Source organism: Myxine glutinosa, chromosome 12, assembly GCF_964187855.1.
Source record: "Myxine glutinosa chromosome 12, kmMyxGlut1.1, whole genome shotgun sequence".
NCBI classification, from domain to species: Eukaryota; Metazoa; Chordata; class Myxini; order Myxiniformes; family Myxinidae; genus Myxine; species Myxine glutinosa.
In genome coordinates this window covers 69,763,897-69,788,316 of record NC_136272.1, presented here as the reverse complement: position 1 = coordinate 69,788,316, position 24,420 = coordinate 69,763,897, and the positions used below count along the sequence as shown (strand labels likewise).

The window sequence follows — 24,420 nt, the reverse complement described above, 5'->3', positions numbered from 1 at the left end:
AAGGGCCGAAACGGGATGATGCTGAGGACCTCGACTGCGGACCCAGTGAGTGAGGCACACTTGTGACCAGGTGTTTTGAACTTATATATATATATATATATATATATATATATATATATATATATATATATATATACGTATATATATATATATATATATATATATATATATATATATATATATATATATATATATATATATATATATATACATACATATACATACGTACACACATGTATATACAGAAATATTTATTTATTTATATATATATATCTCATTTGCAGTCCTGTGTAAATACTATTTGAGGATAAGACTTGTGAAAGCTTTGTTGCACAAAGACAATTATATTTTGGTTCAAGTGGCCCACTGAGAATGTAACGGTTTAATCAAGGATCCCTCACCCCCCCCCCCCCCCCCCCAATCTAAACCCTCCGCATTCCCTACTCCCTAATCAGTAATTCCTCGAACCCCAATCTACCCCTCCCCAATCCCTGATCGGAATCCCTCGTCCCCCGATCTCCTCCTTCCTGCCCCCTCCCACTGTGAGGCCCCAATCAAATATTCACCCTTTGACTGATATAAAATAAGCCAAAACAGTGCGATCGAGAGAAGAATACTTGTGTCGGCCCGGGGTCCTTGTGCTGAGTGAGTTGGTGCCACCACGTATTGCTGTTGTAACAGAATGAGTATTTTTCTCAGTGTTATTCAATTTTACAAGTATTCACTGAGTGTACACGATTTGGTTTGTGTACACAAATTGTTCCACTACAGGTCTTTGGGATCCAAAGGATCTTTGTGTTATTCAGTGTTTTAAAGGGTCTTAAGGGTGTTCGGGGTCTTCACGGGTGTTATGGGTCCTTGGGGTCTAATCTCTCAGGCATGTAAAAAGCATGTAAAAGGGATCTTCGGGGTCTTTGGAGGCTGATGTGGTGGATGAAAATACAATTAAGATAATCCCCGGGTCTTTGCAACAACAACAACAACAAAAAACGCAAACAGACAGACAGAGACAGACATCCGATGAATTATATTTATTAGATTGTGAGTTGAGGCGATGCTGGTTTAGGTTTATATAAAGTTACTTTACAACACGTATATATTTTTAATGATTTTATACATTAGGTGACAGTGGCATATCTTGCATGAAACTGCCATGTTTGCATCCGTGCGAGGTATGTAAAAAAAGAAAGACGTCGCTGCGTCATGTCGTCATGTGCGCTCTTTTTTTCTTTACACACCTTGCACGGAAGCAAATATGGGAAATCATTTTGCTTGTAACAGTCATTGCAATGCCTCACAAACTCTGGTGAGCAAAAATTGAGTTACAAGCGACACTTGACTGTGTCCAGCACACAGAAAATAACTGTTTGACGTCACAAAATGTGGCACAGGTTCGTGTGGTGACTGGCGTGGCCTGTAGAATGGGCAGCGCTTATGACCCACAGACAAGAACTCGGATATATATATATATATATATATCTATATATAAGAATGGGATATATATAATCATTTTTCAAAGACAATCCTGTCTCAATAAGATGATCTCAAAAGACACAGCCACGTCTCAAAACAAATCAGCTGTAACAGTTACATTAGCCATTACTATACAGTATTTGTACAATATAAAAGTCTACTTTATACTGATCGATATATGATTAATGCATAATGTTTTCACAAAAAAAGTAAGGTAATGAGAAGCCAGCATTTCTTGCAAAAACTTCAGTGAGTGACCTGTGCATTAACAAGTGCATAGTATGCTTCCCGGCGAGCCAGTAGCTCGTGGTGCGAGCCCTGCTCTACAACTCTGCCATGCTGGATGACAGCGATCTTGTCTGCATTTTGGATGGTGGACAAACGATGGGCAATCAGAATGGATGTTCGGCCTTCTCTTGCTTTATCCAGTGCTTCTTGTACGATCTGGCAGTCATGCAATGAGAGAGAACCGATAATGACTTGCATTGCCATATTTTCCTGAAATATCAGTAAGCAGCTCAGCCTATACAGTCGGAGCAGCACTTGATTGTAACACACAAACACAATGCACACATAATAGAACAAGACCGAAAGTCTAAAAGCGGCGTAGCCGGGCTTGTTTTATACTTTAGTTGAAGAGGATAATATGACCTGGGTGGGGATACCAGTTAACAAATAATGTAAATAATTTTTTTTTTTGCATTGACACACTGGTTTATTCTATGTTTCGAGTCAACAATGAACCAACCATACACCGCTTCAATCTAGAAACCTTGCAATAATGACAAAGGGATTGCAGTGTTTCGATTATATTTACTACATTATTAGTATTAACGCTATTATTATTATTATTATTATTATTATTATTATTACGAAAACAATACTACTGCATGAAGGAACGCTGGGCTAATTTGTCCGAAGCGGTCTGAAGGTGAGGCATGAAGGCCTAAGGCTAAGGCTGATGCATACTGGGTCGTTGGAAGATCCGTAACATCTATGCTTTTGATATTTGATGATAATTTTAACAATCGGTTTGTTTGTGTTTCACACAGAATGAAAAACGTAAAGGTAGAGCATAGCGATTGTGATATATGTGTTACGTGCTCCTCCCCGACCTTCTGGTCTCGGTATACCTGCGAACCCCGGGAGGAGCCACGGCAGAACAATATATATTATTCCGTGTCGAAATCAATAAGGAAACCACACCAATGGTTATAAACAAACCAATAATATATTAAAAATCACACAGGAATAACATCACCAATAACGATAGCAAATCCAGACAATCAAAATCTGAAGATGGTACCATCTTAACTAGTACTTATCTCAAACTCACGGCACTCCCCAATGTCTCTATAACTCTCCAAGGCGAACTTGATTCGCTCCAGCGATCGTGGGAACAATGTCCGATCAAGATCAATCGAGGCGTAGGCGGTCGAAGCGGCACAGACGTCACGTGGTCCAACACCCAGCAAACTCGCGGTAGAATGGAAAATCCCCAAAGACGCGCGCCGACGTACACGTGCGCCATTCAATCAGCGAACCTCCGTGTAACCTTCAAACGCCGCTTTCGCACACATGCATCCCTGGCAGACGGCCGGAGGATGAGAAAAGTTGCCGCATACCAAAACCTTCTTCGGTGGACGCAGCATGCGGGGCAGAATGGCAGACGGCTCTCACTCGAGCCGGAGCCTCTATGCAAGGATTCTCTGGAACCTCAATTGCCGATACCTGACTATGCAGGTTCCTCAATATTCTGGCGATAACACCTATCGCACGATATTCCTTTCAAGGACTCAAAGTTCCCTCGCGATGTACGCTCGGCCACGCTAGGTACGGAGCTTCACCACACGTCTTCCCCGACCTTTGCCTCCTGACCTCCTCCTCTTCCGGGTCACGATCCGATTTCCTGTCTCATTTTTACCATGAGCGCTTTTAACCTTTTAACCACAATAACCATTTCCCTTAAACAACAATTAATCGCCGTTTCCTTCCAACCCCAATAAGAATAATAATACATAACCAGCAATGTTACAAGTGGATGAAAGCCACAACCACAGAAGGGCCGAATCCGTAACATATGACAGGTTCAACGATATGTTTGGCATGAATGGCATAGAAATCAAAATGGCAAGTGTGGAGTCAGCCGTTGAATGCTGTAATGACATCAGACATAATCATATCACCCTGTCATGTGACCAGATCATCAGCGCTGATTGGTGTACGTTTGAGGGGACAGACATACATACAGGCAGACAAACATTGTTTGAGACTGCTTTGCCCTATGGGCTACACCGTAAAAACCATGTGAACAACGTAGTTCGGTTCAACACATTTCCACATGGTTCGATTACAAATGAATTTAATTTGTACTTTAAAATAAGTTTAAAATGCCAGACGACTGAACCAGTTCAGCCAACACATTTCAGCAGTTAGGCCAGAAACTTCCATCATTTAAACCACTTTCATTGTGTCTAACATATCAGCAATTTCAAATAGCCCTGTCAGTTTTCTGTTACAACAATTTTAAAAAAAACGAGATTTCCATCTGAAAATTCTTTAAAATATCATTTGCCTTGAAATTCAGTTTCTTATAATTGATTAATTTTTCGTTCCCTAATTTTGTAAATGCTTCTGAGGGATTTGCTTTTGTTCAAGAATGGCCTATGTTGTTATACTCATCTACAATACTTTGAATAATAGAAACCTGATTATGATGACAACTCTAGATTTCTCATACAGCCAACTCTTCAAAGGTGAGGTCAAAATGCACAATTACAACGGCTTTCCCCTCATTGTTAATACTGGATAGTCTAATGTTATTGTCTTTACAAAGTTCGTGAAGGTTCTGCTTTTCCTTACTATTCGTTTGAAAGCATTCATGATATATTCATGATATCAATTCATGAAAGCATTCATTATTATCGAATGAACAACCCACGCGTATTTATATCTCAAATGGATAACGGTTAAAGGGGAACCCAAACACTCAGACCACATCGACGCTAATCTATCCCTTGATACCTTCAAAATAGATATGATGTCTTTTTCTGATTTTGCGATTTATAAAGCAAGTAATTTTACGATTAAAAGTCGAAATCTTCTTCTTCTTCTTCTTGCCTAGCTGTGACGTCACATCCGGGAGTCGACTGCCATATTCGTATCGTCTCCGGGTTACATTGTGGCACGTGGTACAATGTTACGTACGTGGAACCTGGTACGATGTTACCAATCTGTAGTCACGTGGTAAGATGTAACTCAAATGGTGAATAATTTTCGATTTTCCACAAATATGCCGAGTCGATGCATCCTTGATGGTTGTAGTAATACAAACCGAGATGGTTTAATGCAACACCAATGGCCGAAACACCCTAAGTTTGCCAGAAATTGGACGAGGTTTGTCCGCCAAAATACCTGAATGTGGATCGGGCCTACAAAATGGTCGCTTTTGTGCTCGGAACATTTTACAGAGCACCGGCACTGTTATGAAACAAGATATATATATATATAGTTATGTTTGTGGGGGTAGTGATATCGTAGACCAGGTAGAATGTATAGATTAGTGCGCTCCGACATTAGTGTTGTGAAGAAGAAGAAGATCCGGGACAACAAATAAGCGCACCGGCGGACATTTTCTCTCTCTTCCTTGCCTTCTCGTTCTGGATACCATAGCGGACGGTCATGGCCGACATTTTCTCTCTCTTGTTTCTCCTCGTCTCTCTTCCTTGGGCTGCTGATCCTGGATCCATGGTGGATGATTGCACTCTTATCTTATGCAGGGAGGCTTTATCGTGGGCGGCTGTGTTCCGGCATCTTGCTGGTGTTCGTGAGGAAGAAGAGCTGCGGTTTTCCAAGCAATAACGACGAGTGGACAAACGCTGTCTGCTCGCTGCAGCGTGGCAAGGCCAGGAGTGAGCGAACGCACGGTGAGGCCTGGCCTGCATGAATGAGCGCATTTTCCCCGCCAAGGCCTCAGACGATCGTTGACGATTCTAGACGAGATACACCAGCGATTGGAGATAAGTGCCATAAATAACACATATTTGTTTTCAATTATTTTTCCCGCTTGTCTGTATTTGGATCTGTGTATGGGGACGTCCCAATTTAGGATTTTATTTACCGTGCATTATTTTGTATTACCGGCATTTCTTTAAATAAATCCGGCATTTATTTTTGTACAGTAAATCCTGAGTCGGCTCGCATTAATTATTACAGGGTGAAGACTGCCGGTGGGATCCGTGAAGGTAAGTGCTCCGGCTTCTCAAACACTTTCCCCCACACGTATTCTCCGCTATACGTTGACTGAACACCTTGGAGTTGAAGCTTGTTTGGCAATCCGTTCCCTTGGAAGATTTTAATCACTAAGGAAAACGACAATATATATACTGTATATATATATATATATATATACATATATATATATATATACTGACTTCCGTGGAACTTGGGGCCGACTCAGAAGAAGACCTTTGTTGGTCGAAAGCTTGTCAAATTAAAGATCTAAGTCCTGAAGCTACGTCCGTGTCTGATTTAATCTCCCGATTATTTATTCAATGCAAATGAGCCGCCCTGCTCGTACTGTGGAGTTTCTACTATTTCTCACAGTTATATATCTATCTATCTATCGATCTATATATATATATATACATATATATATATATATATATATATATATATATATATATATATATATATATATATATACATATATATATATATATATATATACATATATATATATATATATATATACATATATATATATATATATATATATATATATATATATATATACATATATACATATATATATATATATATATATACATATATATATATATATATATATATATATATATATATATATACATATATACATATATATATATATATATATATACATATATACATATATATATATATATATATATACATATATACATATATATATATATATATATATATATATATATATATATATATATATACATATATATATATACATATATACATATATATATATACATATATACATATATATATATACATATATACATATATATATATACATATATACATATATATATATATACATATATACATATATATATATACATATATACATATATATATATATACATATATACATATATATATATACATATATACATATATATATATACATATATACATATATATATATACATATATACATATATATATATACATATATATACATATATATATATATATATATATATATATATATATATATATATATATATTGTGGCTACCTGCCACGATTGAGAGAGGATGCCAACCCCACGATTAAGCGGATCAAACATTTGTGTTGGCCCGTCAGCGACAGATCTCACCTTGCCACCAACCCACAAGCCCACAAGCCCACTTGCACCTCCGCCACTGGGGCGGGACATCAACGCAGCATGGACATGGCACGGGTATAGTACAACATGGCATGACACAGACACGACGTAGGATATGACGTATCACATCTACAGACACAAATGGCGTCCCGGGAAAGTATGTGTCAGGGAATAAATATTCCTATTGACAATATTGCTAGAATATATCTCAATGTGATATTGTGTAAAGTGGAATATGTTTTACTTTACAAATGAGACAAGAGCAATATAATTCAAGACAGAATGTGTACCGCTCTTGGACTGCCATCTGTGTCTATCAATAGTTAGCCTGTGTTCCATAGATGGAGCACAGGCTGCAAATTCCCCCTCAGCAGGTCAGAGCATTTGACCTCTTGAACAGAAATAATGTGGTGCTCTCAGTCTCCCAAAATAGAGGGCTGGCCAAAAGAGCCAAATAAAGGCTTTTGGATGAAGGAGTCTGGGCCTTTAAAACCAAGAGAAAGTTGCATTGGAGAAGCAGAGAGAACTGGAGAGTGACGGAGAAGCAGTGGACTGGGAGAGTGACTGAACAACGTGAAGACCAGTTGACCTGATCAACCAACTGGAGACTGGTCAACAACTGAACGAGGTTCAACAAAAGGCCTACAGAAGGAGCTACAGCCACGACCGACAGAACAACGTCATTAATATCTAATTAGTACATTTAGTAGAATACAGCAAAACTCTCAAAAGTGAATAAAACATTGATTTTGCTAAAACGAGTTTCTGAAGTTTCTGAAGTAGAACAGCAGTTAATTTATTATTCTACATATGAAACAAGACGATCCTGTAACATACATATATTGGGACAGAACATTCGTCGCCCATTTTGTCAGCGGTGTAGAAGTGTGCCTGGGCGGTGTCCTTGCTGTGCTTATCCGTGCTATGTTGCATCTGTGCTTTGTTGTGCCCATGCTGTTGCATCTGTGTTGTGCCTTGTCTGTGCTGTGTCGTGTCTGTGCTGTGTCTTGTCCGTGTTCCGATCCCTTCGCTACTTCCCCCGTCAACCAGACTGTCACCACACGGAAGTGATTGTAAAACCCTGTCTCCCTCTCCATGGGGAACGGGCTGATTATGAACTCTTCACCTGAATGTTGTATTGTGTGTGAAAAATAAAAGTTTTTCAAAAGGAAAAAGGCTGAAGCATATATCAGTTTGCTTTGTATCATGTATTATAATGAGCGATGTACAAGTGTAGAATATCATGTACTATTCATGAACAATGATTTGATGGAATGAAACATTACATCTTACCTTCTCGCTTTCTGTGTCCAAGGCAGATGTAGCTTCATCCAACAATAAAACGTGAGGATTTCTCACAAGAGCACGAGCGATGGCAATGCGCTGCTTTTGTCCACCTGACAACTGTGCTCCTTTGTCTCCCACATTTGTTTCATATCCCTGTAGACATAATGGATGCATCATTTTAAAAGCTTTGCTTCTTCAACAGAAACAATGGAAAATTCACATGGAACTCATACATACTCAATAGCGCACTTGGAAGAAAACAAAACCGATGTAAACTGAACATTTTTAATGCTCATGACCTCTGCAACCAAAGGTGGATGGACGTTGTGCGTTTACCCCTGTCTGTGTGTTTGTTATGTTTGTCTGTCTCATTTCTTGCAAAATCGAAGATGTTTCAGGTATATCGATTGGTTTTGTGCGTTATTCTGTCTGTCTGTCAATCACCTACAGGTCACAATTTCAAACCAATCTTCCCGAAACTTCACCAAATGGTAGAGTTTGTCCTAAGGAAAAAGTCTATTGATTTTGAGGGCAAAGGTCAAAGGTCAACTTAAGGTCAAATTTTTAAAATTGGCATTTTTCATCCGATTGACTTGAATCATCCAATTTACTTGAAAGTTGAACAGCATTTCATACTGGGCCACTAAATTGGGAAACCAACTATTTTTGAAGTCAAAAAGTCAAAGGTCAATTTAAGGTCAAACTTCTAAAATCATCAATTTTCATCCAATTGAACTGAGCGAACTTTGATTAAGATTGTCATTTAAAATCTTAATGAAATGGACAATTTGATGTATCCATGGCAACTTTTTTTGGGAGGGTGGGAGGGGGGGTAGATTTTTCAAGTATCGTGCTCTACAAGCTTGACGTTTGTCGAAGCAACGCTTTCAGCTGTCTTCGTCAAACTTTACCAGAGGTTCTCAAGGACAAAATTGAGGCTGCAAATGATTTTTTGGACTATATAGGTCAAAGGTCAAGGTGACAGTGACGTCATTTGCATAAGACACATTTTGGGCCCTAACACCCTTAATATTTAGTGGCATACACATTCTTACCTGTGGCAACTCATTGATGAAGTTGTGGATGTTGGCAGCATGTGCCGCAATCTCAATCTCTGCCTGCTCGACCACACGGTCATTGTCACCGTATGCAATGTTCTCAGTAATGGAACAGTCAAAGAGTATTGGTTCTTGGAACACAACACCCAATTGCGCACGAAGCCATGACACCTGTAGTTCAGGCAATGCCTTCCCATCCAAGCGCTACAATTCAAGGAACAGAAAAATTGTGACAGTTAATATTTTCTTTAACCAGAAACACCCGCTCCTTTCGGGAACAACCTGGGAGTATGGGGGAGGATAATGTGGGAGGTGGGGCTAATATATTTTGTGCTGTGGCTGATAATTAATAATTGGCCCTGTCTGCAGCATGGATCAGTAAACCACTTGCACTGTGGCATGCGTAAGTGCATAAATCACAAGTTGTGAGTGGGGATGTTTTCTGTGCCTATGACCAGACCCAGGGTACTACCAACATGTATGCAAACTTTGGTGGAGAGCGACTCCGTCCTGTTTTGGATATTCAGATGTGAGTACATACACACACACACACACACACACACACACACACACACACACACACACACACACACCATATCTGCTCTACAAAAATTTCCACATTCCAGTTCCAGAAAACTCATGGAAACACGAACCAAGGGCAATCGTAATACACCGTCAGGACATCAAGACCAGCCTCATCTCCATCTCATCTGCTCCATCATTTGAACACCTGGCTTTTAATCTCTCTGGTCACATGCAGTCAGTCATGGCTGTCGTCGACCGCCCTCCCAAACCACACCCATCATTCCTGTCTGACTTCTCCTACTTTCTGACCCAGCTCTGTTCCCTCTCCCCCTCAATCCTCCTCCTCGGTGATTTCAATATCCACATGGACTCCACTGACTCCACAATAACCACTGACTTCACTGATTTACTCACCTGCTTTAACCTCAATCAACATGTCAACTTTCCTACCCATAACCGTGGGCACATTCTGGACCTTGTCTGCTCTACTGGATTAATTTTGCACCATCTCTCTGGCTCCGACCTCACCCTCTCTGACCACTTAGCCATCACGATGACCATCAACATCCCCACCCCAGCACCAAGGCATTATCGCACTATCAACTTCCGTAAGCTAAACGCTCTTTCACCTACCTCATTCTCATCCACCCTCTCTGAAAAAATGTCCACTTCTCCCTTCGTTGACCTCCACACCCCTTCTGACCTCACTGACTACTACAACCACACTCTCTCCTCCTGCCTTGACCAGCTTGCGCCTATAAAAACCAAAACAGTTTATTTCACCCATTCTGCTCCCTGCTTTACCCCTGAACTCCGCCTGATGAAAACTCGTGCTTGCCAACTTGAAAGACTCCGCAATAAAACAGGTCTCACAATTCACTCCCAAGCCTACAAGGACCACCTACAGCACTACAAAGATGCTCTCTCCCGAGCCCGCTCCGCCTACTACTCTCAAATTATCCACTCTGGCTCTGGAAACCCAAAAGCACTCTTCTCGACAATAAACAAACTCCTCAGCCCCCTGAACACCACCACCTAGTCATTCACAGTAGAAAACTGTATCTCCTTCCTTTCATTCTTCCAAAGCAAAATTGACAACATCTACAACAGCTTGACCACCGCCGCACCCGCTCCCCCTCCAACCACCTGCCCCCCCCCTTGTCCTGCCATCCCCTGTCTCGGTTCTCCCCAATCTCCCCTACTGACCTCTCAACTCCTCATAGGAATGAAAACTGCCACCTGCACTCTTGGCCCCATCCCCTCCAGCTTTGTCAAGGCCTCCCTTCCTGCTCTCTCTCCACTTATCACTGCAACAATAAACTCCTCCCTGTCTACAGGCATCGTCCCACCATCCCTCAAAATTGCTGCTGTTACCCCCATCCTGAAAAAACCTGGACTAAACCCTGACACCGTAAACAACTTCAGACCCATCTCCAACCTACCCTTTCTGTCAAAAGTTTTGGAACGCGCTGTAGCCACTCAACTTAACCATCACCTCTCTACCAATAACCTGTATGAAACATTCCAATCCGGATTCCGCTCCAACCACAGTACTGAAACTGCTCTCCTCAAAATCACCAACGACCTTCTCCTCTCCTCTGACGCCGGCAACCTTAACATTCTCATCCTCCTCGACCTCAGCGCCGCCTTTGACACCATCAATCACACCATCCTCCTCACCAGACATGAAACCACCTTTAACATTACCGGCACTGCCCTCTCTTGGATCAAATCATACCTCTCTGACAGACGCCATTTCATCTCCATCAATAACTGCAAATCCCCCACTGCTCCCCTCCCCCAAGGTGTCCCCCAAGGTTCAGTTCTTGGCCCCCTCCTCTTCATCCTGTACTTGTCCCCCCTTGGTCACTTAATCCGCCATCATGGTCTCCAATTCCACTGCTTCGCCGATGACATCCAGCTTTTCATCTCCACCAAGTCCATCTCCACCGCCACCCACTCTATCTTGACAAACTGCATCACTGAAATAAAATCCTGGCTTCAAATCAACTTCCTCAAACTTAACTATGATAAATCTGAAATAATCATCATTGGCCCAAAAACGCTCACCAAATCCACCCATAACTTTGCCCTCAACATCGACGGTTTCCCAGTATCCACCTCCCCTCACATCCGGAATCTTGGCATCATCTTTGACCAAACCCTCTCCTTCGACAAATACACTAAACAGATCACAAAGACAGCCTTCTTTCACCTGAAAAACATCGCCCGTCTCCGTCCAACCCTCTCCTCCATGGCTGCAGAAACCCTCATCCACGCCTTCATCGCCTCCCGTCTGGACTACTGCAACAGCCTCCTCTATGGTTCACCCTCAATAATCACCAATAAACTCCAATACATTCAGAACTCCGCTGCCCGTCTACTCACCCATTCCCGGACCCGTGACCACATCACCCCCGTCCTTTATAAGCTTCACTGTCTCCACATCCCCCAGAGAATCCAGTACAAAATCCTCCTCTTGACCTACAAAGCCCTCCATAACCTGGCCCCATCATACCTGACTGACCTCCTCTCCAGACACACTCCCACCCGCAACCTCCGCTCTGCAGGTACCAACCTCCTGCCCCCCCCCCCCCCCCACAATCCGGACCAAATTCAGATCCTGGGGGGACAGGGCCTTCTCCATCGCTGCTCCCACCCTCTGGAACTCACTACCTCACACCATCAGAGACTCCTCCTCACTCACCACATTCAAAACATCACTCAAGACCCACCTGTTCAACACTGCATTCAACATTTAACCCACAGCATTTAACCCCTGACTATCTCTTCTCCTTCTCCCTCCTTTTGCTTTGATTATTTACCTGTTGATTTTTGTCTTTTTGCACTTGTTTTTTGTACTCTGTCAAAGCGCCTTTGGGCTTCTTGAAAAGCGCTATATAAAATAAATGTATTTTTATTATTATTATAATCTTTGAAAATGAGGACGTCATGCTCACGTATGACCTGATGGTTCCATCGAGCGTGAACATAGAAAACAAAGCATTGCGTCTGGACATTTTACTCGGGAAGACAGCATTGATTATTGAGATATCAGTACCCAGCGATTTTGGCCTAAACAACACAATTTTTTTTTTTTTTGTATACAGAATCGAGGCTCGTGAAAGAGCTAACATTTTTCACACAAACAAATCAAACAGACAAACAAAGTATATAAAAAGGGGAGCGGTAGACAAGATAGGGAGAGAAGGGGAAGCACACAAACACAACATTTGAGAGTAGGGACATCGAGAGATGTGTGGGAGGGAGAGGGCTTGGGGAGAGGAGGCGTGGGAAGGGGGTGGGGGGGTGGGAGAAGTATAAAACACAAGGACACCAAGGACTTCCAGGAAAGAAGTTGGTATTTCAAAAAAGTTGATTTGGGGTGAAATTAGCGGGGGTAGGAAAGATCACGGTTTTGGAGGGGGGAAGATAAGAGATGGTGGTGAACAGCTGTTTTAAAGACCTGGAGGTAGGAGTGGGGTTGAAGAGAGTGAGGGAGTTTGCTCCAGAGGCGGGAGAAAAGAGGAACGAAGGAGTGAAGGTGAGCAGAGAGTCTTGATTTTGGCAGTTTAACCATAAGAGGGTTGCAGGCAGATCTTCTGCGAACTGTAGGAATATTTGGGGGACAGAGCCCAGAGAGAGCTGGGAGAGCAAGGCCGGAGAGGAGTCGGTAGAAGACGGAAAGACCACCAACCTGCCTGCGGTGAGTAAGTGAAAGGCCCTCGGAGTTAGCTTCATCGTGGGAGATTCCAATGATTTTGAATGCTTTGGTTTCAACAGCGTGAAGACGAGCTAGGTGTGAGGCAGGAGCACCAGCCCAGAGGGGAGAGCAGTATTCCATTGAGCTGCGGATGAAAGCCTTGTATGTGGTGAGGAGCTCAGGTGTGCCAAGGAAGGACTTCGCACGATGGAGGATGCCCAGTCGGCGACTGGCTTTGGAGGCCAGATTTGAAATGTGGTTTTCCCAGGAAAGATCATGGCAGATAGTGAGACCCAAAATCTTGAGTGACAGAACTTCTTGGAGAGGATTATTCAGAAAGTGGATGGGAGGGTTGTCCAGTCGGTCTTTTTGGAGAGACATCGTAAGAGTGTGAGACTTGTCAGGATTGAAAGACATGTTCCACTTGTTTGACCAGTCTGCTTTTGTCCAGGTCTGCAGAGAGTGAGGAGGTGGCAGACTGCCGATCTGAGGGATGAGGAATGGTGCGACAGAGAGTGGAGTCATCAGCAAAGAGATAGAGAGGATTTTCAAAAGAGTCAGAGAGATCATTGATGAAGACCAGAAAAGCACAGAGCCCAGAACACTGCCTTGGGGAACTCCAGCCTGAACAGGAAGAGGAGATGAGAGAAACCCATTCAGGGCCACACGTTGACTACGACTAGAGAGGAAGTCCGCCAGCCATGCGTGGAGATTTCCATGGATACCAAAGGAGGAGAGTTTGGTGAGCAGAGCGGGGTGCCAGACCGTATCGAAGGCACGTGATATGTCAAGGGAGACAGCTCTAATTTCCTGTTTAGCATTGAGGACCTCCATCCATTGTTGGGCCAGCAGAAGCAGCATGTCCAGAGTAGAGTGACCTGGTCTGAAACCAAATTGATGATCAGAGATCAAGCCATTGGAGAAGAGGAAAGATTTCATATCCGAAAATCAAGAAAATGACCAAATACTTGGACCTCAAAAATGAGGTCAAGAGATCTTGGAAGCTGAAGAGCATCGAAATTGTACCAGTGATAATTGGAGCACCAGGAATGATAAAGAAGAACCTCATCTCACTGGGATTTTAAAAACAATCCCCGGGAATATTACCACAAATGAACTACAATTGGAAGCAATGTGTGTGTGCGTGTGTGTGTGTGCGCCCCGTCTGCCACCATTGGTCGTAATCCACACATGCAGACCCCAAGACTGAGTGTAGCCTTCCTTGGTCTTGAAGGACCGGTCTCCAACCCAGCAAGAAACCTTGACTCGTGGACCTAGCCATCTCCTCATTCGTGCACTGTTCCCCCCTCCACTTCTGGGGGTTCACCAGATTCCACCCAGCGACATCCCCGCCCACCCGGAAACAGAGCATCGCTTCCACCGGTCACCATCTCCACACACAGTCAAGCCTAAGCTTGGTCCCATGTCAGAAGGAAGCCGAACCATGGCTGGGAGTTGACAAAGCACACCAAGCTTCACAGCTAATCGGCATCCCTAATGCCTCAGCCTCCCCGATGTGATTATAATCAGTGCGGTCCTCAACTCCATGGAAGGTAGCTCGGTCCCACCCACTGTCAGCTGGATGGAGTCAATAAAACCCTGCAGGCTGCATGGCCAGGCCGCGTCCCAAACGCATGCCGTTCTGCACGACACCAGACGACATGCACTGTGCCCTCAGCCTCATCGAAGCTGCTGCAGCAACAAACCTAGGTCATATCGCAAATGCATGTCAAATGGCACGACACCCAATGCCACTTGTGCGGTCGGTCCTCTGTCCCACCAAAGCTTCCACCTTCATCGCAGTCTACGCTCCCATCAAATATGTCATTCGATGCAGTCTTCCATCCCATCAGTCCCCGGCGAGAGGGAGGTGGCAAAGCATGCGTGCCGGCTCCCCCTCACTACCATTGTGTGTGTGTGTGTGTGTGTGTGTGTGTGTGTGTGTGTGTGTGTGTGTGTGTGTGTGTGTGTGTGTGTGTGTGTGTGTGTGTGTGTGTGTGTGTGTGTGTGGTTTATCCACTGCCACGACAGGTTTTACCAGGAAATGGTAGCAACTCGGCATCTCTTATTGATGGTTAATTCTCATAGTCTTTTTCTATTTTTGTGAGTCAGATTTGCAGAGGAACACAACAATTATGGTTAATCATAATCATTATTTTAATTATGGAACTCTATCTCTTTGCTGATGACTCCACTCTTTGCCGCTCCACATCGCAACCCTCAGATTGGGAGGCAGCAGCCCTCCTCACTCTCTGCAGACATGGATAACATCACAGACTGGTCAAACAAGTGGAACATGTCTTTCAATCCTGACAAATCTCACACTCTTACTATGTCTCTCCAAAAAGACCGACTGGACAACCCTACCATCCACTTTCTCAACAATCCTCTCAAAGAAGTTTTGTCACTCAAGCTTTTGGGTCTCACTATCTGCCATGATCTTTCTTGGGAAAACCACATTTCCAAGCTGGCCTCCAAAGCCGACTGGGCATCCTCCGTCGTGCAAAGTCGTTTCTGGGAACTTCTGAGCTCCTCACCACTTACAAAGCTTTCATTTGCAGCTCAATGGAATACTGCTCTCCCCTCTGGTCTGGTGCTCCTGCCTCACACCTGGCTCGGCTTCACATGGTTGAAACTAAAGCATTCAGAATCATTGGAATCTCCCACGGTGAAGCCAACTCTGAGGGCCTTTCTCTCACTCACCACAGGCATGTTGGTGGTCTTTCTGTCTTCTACCGACTCCTCTCTGGCCTAGCACTGGCCTGTCTGTGCTCTATCCCTCAAATATTCCTGAAGGATGCACAAGATCTGCCAGGAACCCTCTTCTGGTGAAACTGCCAAAATCAAGCCTGTCTGCTCACCTTCACTCTTTCATTCCTCTTTTCTTCTTCCTTTGGAACAAACTCCATCACTCTCTTCAATCCCTCTCCTCCCTCCAGGTCTTTAAAACAGCTGTTCACCACCATCTCTCATCTTCCCCCATCCAAAACCTTGATCTTTTCTACCCCTGTTAAAACACCCCAAATCCACCTCTTTAAATCCCCAACTTCTTTCCTGAAATCGCTGGTAGTGTTCATTTGCTTTATAACGTGTACCCCTCCCTCCTCCCACAGCCTTCCCCCTTCCACAGATCTACCGACTTCCAGTTCTCTACTGTTGTTGTGCTTGTATGCTTCGCTCTCTCTCTCCCCCCCTCTTGTCTCCCGCTCTCTTCTTTGTACGTTTTATGTGTCTGTGCATGTTTTAATGTTCGATGTGTTAGCTCTTACATGAGCCTCCATTCTGTATACAAAAAATAAAAATAAAAAATATTGTGATTTTCCCACTCTTGTTTAAATGTTGAAAATTATGTTCAAATGACTATTTGAGATGGATTTCGCCCTAGCAACATCAGTATAAGAGTGCCGCACCCAGCAGAAGAGAGTATCTGAAACCACACATGCAGCACATGCATGAAAGGCCTTGTGGAAGTGTAAATTTATCGAGTATTTTTATGAGCTACAACCTGCTCACCTCGTGTGCAAGTTTTTTTGTGACTTCCATGCAGAAGTTGAGATTTCCTCCAGTAGGCGAATTATCTCCGACACTCTGACCAAATTCGTTTGCTCGAGAAAAGTAAATTCTTAGTAGAGGCAATGGTAGACCACATATTGTCATGGTAAAATCTTTTTTATGACTGAGGGTAATATAATTACAGATAGGGTGTTTTTTGAAATATGGTGTTGGATCGGGTCTTCCCAAATGATAAATAATTCTGTACAAATGTCAAATAATGATTCAGGATATCTCGTTACGTTATGTCTTTAAAATATACTCAAATATATTTTAAAGAATGTTTTTTATTGAGTTCTGTAAGTAAGTTGTAGAAGGATATTGTTTTTCAATGTAAAATAATACAATTGACAGCTGGTGCCACGTTGCCCGACCAGGTTGTCTGAAGTAGTTAAGCATTCACTTACCTGCTTTACAAATCCCATTGTTTGGTAAAACTAATCATTGCCCGGCGAACATGTTTTCATTGTGACTGTGATGGTCGACTCAGTGCGAAGTCTAAGCTAACATTGTATTGATAAGTGAATGCAAAATACTGGGTAATTATTTTGCAGGGTTGGACAAAGAGTTCCCGTTGGACAATGGAAGGTGGATGATTTGCTTTGCTATGATTTGCTTGTGGGGGTTGGGTCCATGCACCTTTCTTTATATCCAAGTTGAGATTGCGTGCAGTATTGAGTTTTAAAACAAAACTACTTTCTCAGTCAATATTTTGTTATATATATATATATATATATGATCACTTTTCTTACACTGCAAAATATATATGGGTTTTGTAATGTAATGTTATATTCTATTCGACTTAATAATGTTAAAATGAGTTTTGCGGTTGACAAAGATGAATTTGATACGCTTGTTTCTAAGATAATATTTAAAGTTTAATTAGTAAATATACATATATAAAGTTTTTTTTGTAGTTACATTGACATGAAGTGAATGACTTTACATCTCCAAGCAGAATTGGGAGAATCTTGGCGCCGCAGCGTCTGGAAGAACATATCTTCCTCATTAAGGAGATTTTAATATGCATTCCTCAATCAGCGGGATATCCCTCTGTTCAATATTTCACTCGACCAATGACATTGTATCCCTCCCACCTACACTTTGCCTAACCAATCCTACTGCTCTCCTCCCCTTTCTTCGCTCCTCCCCTTCCACTTGCTCCTCCAATTTTCAACTTGTATAAAGATCAGAACTGATGTCCAAAGACTTAGGATTATCACTGGGTTTGTAAAATGTTGGTTTGTTGTACTTAGGATACTTCACTTGGCTGGTCGATTCTGTATGTCTACACTGCATGTTGACTGTATACTGTGCATGCTACTGTTATTTGGTGTATCCTTATGATGTTTCCTTTGATGTACATCTCTACTGTTCCAGGATTTTTCACTTGGGACTTTCTGTGAATCTTGCAATGTGCTTTCGTGAATTGTAGTATGCTCTTCTTGGTTGATAAAGGTTATTGTTCCTTGCTGTATATTCCCTTGTAAACAAAAGTGTTGTCCTCCTTGGGAATTAAAATTTGTGATTCTTCTTCTGACAAAAGTTTATGGACATTGAATTTCTTAATTCATCGACTACATACTATCTAAAAAATCTCTCCATCAACCTCATTACCATCAACAACAACAACATGCATTTTAAGGCCATTTTCCCTGCAAGAGCGGGGGCTAGCCTTGCGGTCCCCATGACAATGTTCTCCATTTTGCCCTATTTTTTGCATCTCCCCTTGTTAACCCCCTTGCCCGCATTTCTTCTTCGACCATCTTTAGCCAAGTCTTTCTCAGTCTTCCCCGTCCTCTACTTCCTTCTACATTCATTTCCATCACTCTTTTCAACCAGTCACTTTCATCCTTCCTCAACACATGACCAAACCATCTCAACCTGTTTCTCTTCACAGCATCCATCACAGGCTCTATTCCCATCATCTTTCGCAATTCATCATTTGTCTTCCTCTCTCTCAACGAAACTCCACACATCCACCGAACCATTCGCATTTCCACCCTTTCCAGCCTTCGTTGCTGCTCTACGTTCATTACCCATGTCTCACTCCCATAAATCATAACACTTCTCACACATGCAGCATACACCTTTCCCTTCAGCTTCAATGACACTCCCCGCTTCGTCAGCACGCCACTCAGTTCCCGAAACTTCTTCCATGCACATCTCACTCGAGCAACCGTTGCCGAGTCTGATCCACCTTCTCCATTCAGCATGTCTCCAAGGTAACAAAATGTTTTCACACCTTCCAGCTTCACGCCATCTCCAAGATCCAACTCAACATTTCCTCCATCTGCAGCTCCCTCTGTGCACACCTTACACTTGAATGTAGCTGCCACACTGGTTAATGACCCTCTCAAAGCACTACATTTTTGATGAACCCACTCAGCGCACATTGTACATTGAATGGAATTCACTCCGACACCCTTCCTGCACACAGCACACGGCCACTTCCCAGTTCTTTCCACCTCACCACATGCTTTACCACTTGCCATCACCTTCGTTTTTCCGATATTCACCTTCAGACCTTTTGTCTCCATACATTCCTTCCACTTGTTCATCTTCTCCTTCAGTCCATCCATACTTTCTGCAATCAACACCAGATCATCTGCATACAACAACTCCCACGGTAAACCCTCCTTTACGTTCTGAGCCAGCACCTCCATCACAGCTACAAATAGTAGTGGACTTAGTACCGACCCCTGATGCACTCCCACCTTCACCTCAAACTCACCACTGTTCCCGTCCTTCGTCCTTACAGCTGTGCGCGCTCTTTTGTACATTGCCATCACTACTCTGATCAACCATTCCTCCACTCCTAACTTCCTCAATGCCCATGTCACTACTTCACGTAGAACCCTATCGAATGCTTTCTCCAGATCAACAAACCCAAGAAACAACTTCTTCCTCTTCTCCATATACTTCTGCAACTGCCTCACAATAAAAAGCGCGTCTGTCGTTCCTCTTCCTGGCATAAATCCAAACTGCATTTCGTCAATCTTCACTTTCTTCCTCATCTTCCTCTCCAACACCCTTTCCAATACCTTCATTCCATGCTCCAATAACTTTATCGCTCGATATGAGCCACAGTCCAGAGGGTCACCTTTCCCATTGTATTGATGGATGAGGGTACTCAGTTCCCAAGCCACTGGAATGCGGCCTTCTTTCACCACCAGATTGCAGATCTCTGTCATTCTCTTCACACCCGAACTTCCTGCTGCCTTCAACATATCTCCCACAACTCCCGTCGGCCCTCCCGCTTTTCTACTCTTCATTGCTTTTATCGCTTCCTCAACTTCCTTCTCGGTTATCTTCTCTGCCGGTCCTAAAACTGGGTTACTCTCTTGGTTGCCATCCCATTCATTCTCTGCATTCAACAGTATTTCTATATATCTCTTCCATCTTCCTTTAATTACATCTGAGTCCACAATGATTTGTCCCACTTCATCCTTCAAGCAACTCACCCCCATCACATCACACCTCTTTCGCTATCTGCTTTGCAATCCTGAATACTGCTTTCTGACCCTCTTCCGAATCAAAGCGCTCTCCGAACATTTTCCTACATGCCTCCTGTGCCTTTGCTACCTCTTTCTTTGCAGCCTTCTTGGCTGCCTTATAACTTTCATGCTCTGCCTTTTGTGCCCCCATACCCTTCGCCTTCTGCCACTCCTTGAACTTCTTCCTCTTCTCGTCAATCTTCTTTCCAACTTCATCATCCCACCACCATGTTTCCGAGTGCCTCGGTGGTCCTTTTGTCCATCCACATACCTCACCAACGGCTCCCAACAGACTATCTTTCATTGGCATCCAACCACTTTCAAGCTCATTACCATCTTATTACCATATTACCATCGATACATAATTTTTAAAGTCCCGTATTGTTCCTCAACACTTCTTCATTGCCATTGAAAAATGGTTGGGACGAGGACAACAAATTCTTCAAATTGAGGGCATCTCTTACCACAGCTCCATTCAATGGGTCATAGAATCTCTCCAGGAGTTGAGTCAATGTGCTTTTACCACAACCACTTGCTCCGACGAGAGCGAGCGTTTGGCCCTTGTGGACGACAACATTCAACTTATCGAGCACAGACACTCCAGGCCTTGTCGGGTAATGAAAGCAAATGTCTTGGAACTCAACTTCACCATGACATTCAGTCTGAAAGGAAAGAAAGGTAAATGGTATAACACATTTGCCGAGATAAACAACAGACTTAAGATTTAGAAAGGAGGTAGTTAGGAAGAATAATAATAATGGCACATTTGAAATTGATCTTTGAGAACTTGCCTAAAACTGAGGAAAACGTTTAAATAAAGCACTCTCACAAGAACAGCAACACAGGAAGTTGTCACAGAGGCACCCAAAGCTAAACCTACGAAAGGGGTTGGGGCAACCAGTGAAGGGCAGGGATTGGGGAAAATGGAGTAAAGGGCATACACAATGACACCACCACCACGAGTATGGATCAGGCCAGTGGGTGAGTAGGAACTGGGTTGAAAATGGATAGACTGTTTTTTTGTACACGAGTTGGCCCTTAGTGCTGATCTGGTCATACATCTATAAAACCAGATCATTATTGTGAAGTCGAGCAGCTCATCCGAGTGTGAGTGAGGGTTTGACGAGTGTGGAATTTGAGGGCTGTATGTGAAATGTGGCTCTACAATTGAGCCGGGAATAGGGAGAGTGCAATTATTGTGGAGGTGGTGAAAGAAAAAGAGGACAATCGTTACATTAATTTAAATAAAGCAAAATTTAGTTCATCCTATCCCAAATTTGGGTGAGCGGGTTAAAACTGCTTGGCTCAGTTTCACATTGCAGTGCAGAGGAAAAGGCTCCTGGTCATAGTGCCGCAGACAACAAAATAGCCAAGAAGGTCACCTGGACTTTAGGTTACATGTGACGCCTGAGATTTGCGAGTTATATTCAATTTTAAAAGCATGCATCATGCATCAGGTAATTTTCGATTTAGGTTGCACCTTAATACAGATGGGTATATATAATACCAGAAACAGCTGCTCCTTATGAGAGCTACGAGGGGCTCGTGTTATTAACTTTATTATTATTAATATCATTGCAGAGTATCCACCCTACGGGCAACCTTGTCCCAAGCATACAACACGTTCTTCTGACACATACCTTTATTCGGTGGTGTATTGGTGGTTTGATTCCCGGTCTGAGTGCATAGTTTTCCCACATATGTCGGTTGGATATATGTATGTACAGTGTCTATATAAAGTCTACACCACCTTTCAAAAATTTCACCTTTTGGTGTCTTCAAAATCACATAACTAATCACCTTCAAAATCACACACCAAGTAAATTGGCCTCCACCTGTTATAAATTGTAATGATTCTAATTATTTCAGGATAAAATCAGCTGATCCTATAGGTTTCCTCTGCTGGGTAGAGCATTTCACAGCAAAAACTGAACCATGAGCACCAAGGAGCTTTCAAAAGATCTCTGGAATAAAGTTGTGGAAAGGCATAGATGAGGGAATGGGTATAAAAATATTTCAAATGCATCGAATATCCCTTGGAGCACAGTCAAGACAATAATTAAGAAGTGGAAGGCGTATGGTACCACCAAGACTCTGCCTACATCAGGCCGCCCTTCCAAACTAGATGAGCAAGCAAGGAGGAGACTGATCAGAGAGAGATCCATCTCAACAGACTCACAGCTGTAATTGCTGTCAAAGGTGCTTCCACCAAATATTAACTCAGGGGGGTGGACACTTATCCAACCAAGATATTCTAGTTTTGTATTTTAAATTAATTTTCTGAAATTGAATTTGTTTTTCACTTAGAAGTTGTGGGTTACGATGTGTAAATAAAGGTGGAAAAACTCTGATCCAATGCATTTAATTCCAGGCTATTAAGTAACAAAATATGAAAATTTTGAAATGGGGTGTAGACTTCCATAGGCACTGTATATGTATATATATACTCATATATTGAGAGAGATATATATATAGAGAGAGAGAGAATGAGAGAGAAATGGAGGGGGAGAGAGACAGGGGAGGAGAAGAGAGGGAGAGAGAGGAGTGGGGGAGAGAGAGGAGGGAGGAGAGAAAGTGGGGGATGGAGGAAGGGGGCAAGACGGTAGGGAGAGGGAGAATGGGGGAAAGAGTGGGGAGAGGAGAAGAGTGGGGAGAGGAGAGGGTGAGGGGAGAGGGGGAAGGGTGAGCGAGGGGGAGAGAGAGGGGTGTCGAAGAGAGAGAGAGAGAGAGAGAGAGAGAGCAGGGGAGAGGGGGGGAGGGGAGGGGGGATTGAATACTTTTAAATAATTTAAATTGATAGATTAACTTAAACTTTTCCCGTCACTGGGATGTTTTTCCCAATGATTTTTCCCAGTGCGAAAGTAGTAAAACTTCCCGTTTTACTACTTTTGCTTGCTTTTCATGTCACTGGGCACGGGTACTTTTCCTAGTTATGTATGAAAGCTTGGCAGACTGAATAACAATAAAAAGTAAAACATTACCGGTGTTTGACCTGCAGTGCTGGAGCTATCAATGGATGGTACAGTCTGCATCAATTTTAATATGCGACCCGCAGATTCCTTAGCCTTGGCATAGTCTGGTACCATGGAACTGTTTTGCCCAACCATCATGGCTGAGAAAATGAGAGCTGCAAATACTCTAGAAAAGAAAGAGACGTACAGATGTTCAAGTTTGTTATGCTGAAAATAAACGTAGCATTTGAGCACAGTAAGACCTCCCAATAAAATGTGTATAATGGAATATGGCTGACCTTTGGGATTTGGTGTAAACATTAGCTTAACATCAATTCAATATATCGGCTACTGCACATGTACCTCTTCAAATCTTTCTCCTTTTCGGTGGTTGCTCTCCCTATCACACATGCTTACCATCATCATCGTTACAAGCGTTACAATTGCGACCAATCATTAATGTCCCACTTGTTGACCAGACTGTTGTACAATCTCCAAAACTGTTCATTTGCTCCCAATCATTTCCATCCTAATGGGTAACCTTTAAACTGCTGTGCTACAACTCTTTCCACAAGCATCGATTCAACAACAATTCTGAAAAGCTCCTCATGCAGAAAAATACATTTCCATCACAAACTGCAAGCACAACATTGCAAACGTCTTACAATTAGCAAGAAAGGATGTGGTAGAGGCAAACAATGCGATAGCAAATTGAACTTGTAAGATTTGCAATCACTGCTTTTTTGTATACAAAGTCAACGCTTGTGGAAGAGATAGACCACTGAACGGATCAGGATGCAACATAACAAAAGGAATAGTAGAGAGAAGGGGGAAACACCAACGACAGGATTGAAGGATAAAATAAGGAGAACAGAACAAACAAGAAAGAGCAATCAGAGATTGCAGACCCTCACGAGGACGTGGTTTAGTGGTTTTAAGGCTTTTATGTAAAAAAAACAAATATGGCGGCTGAACCACATGACCAATGAC

General features: G+C 42.8%; 1 protein-coding gene and 1 long non-coding RNA gene across 7 annotated transcripts in view; one reads left to right on the top strand and one right to left on the bottom strand.

Annotated features, from left to right (window-relative positions):
• Positions 1-560: 560 nt before the first annotated feature.
• Positions 561-18,964, top strand: LOC144888349 (uncharacterized). 2 transcript variants are annotated; one of them, XR_013620940.1, is made up of 4 exons: positions 561-645; positions 5,253-5,399; positions 9,661-9,731; positions 16,544-18,964. It is a non-coding gene; the product is annotated as an uncharacterized LOC144888349 (long non-coding RNA). The 2 variants fall into 2 exon arrangements; XR_013620939.1 differs by lacking the exon at positions 561-645 and having other exon boundaries at positions 1,932-5,399.
• The window catches only part of LOC137437504 (ATP-dependent translocase ABCB1-like), a 120,028-nt gene continuing 96,624 nt past the window's right edge, over positions 1,017-24,420 (bottom strand). For all 5 annotated transcript variants that reach the window (XM_078765998.1, XM_078765999.1, XM_068131878.2 and 2 more), the window contains 5 exons: positions 23,461-23,617; positions 20,944-21,141; positions 9,200-9,406; positions 8,151-8,297; positions 1,017-1,917 (listed from right to left, as the gene is read on the bottom strand). In XM_078765998.1, the coding sequence (XP_078622124.1) occupies positions 1,720-1,917; positions 8,151-8,297; positions 9,200-9,406; positions 20,944-21,141; positions 23,461-23,617 (907 nt within the window). In that variant the 3' untranslated portion in view covers positions 1,017-1,719. The remainder of the gene's footprint in view (positions 1,918-8,150; positions 8,298-9,199; positions 9,407-20,943; positions 21,142-23,460; positions 23,618-24,420) is intronic.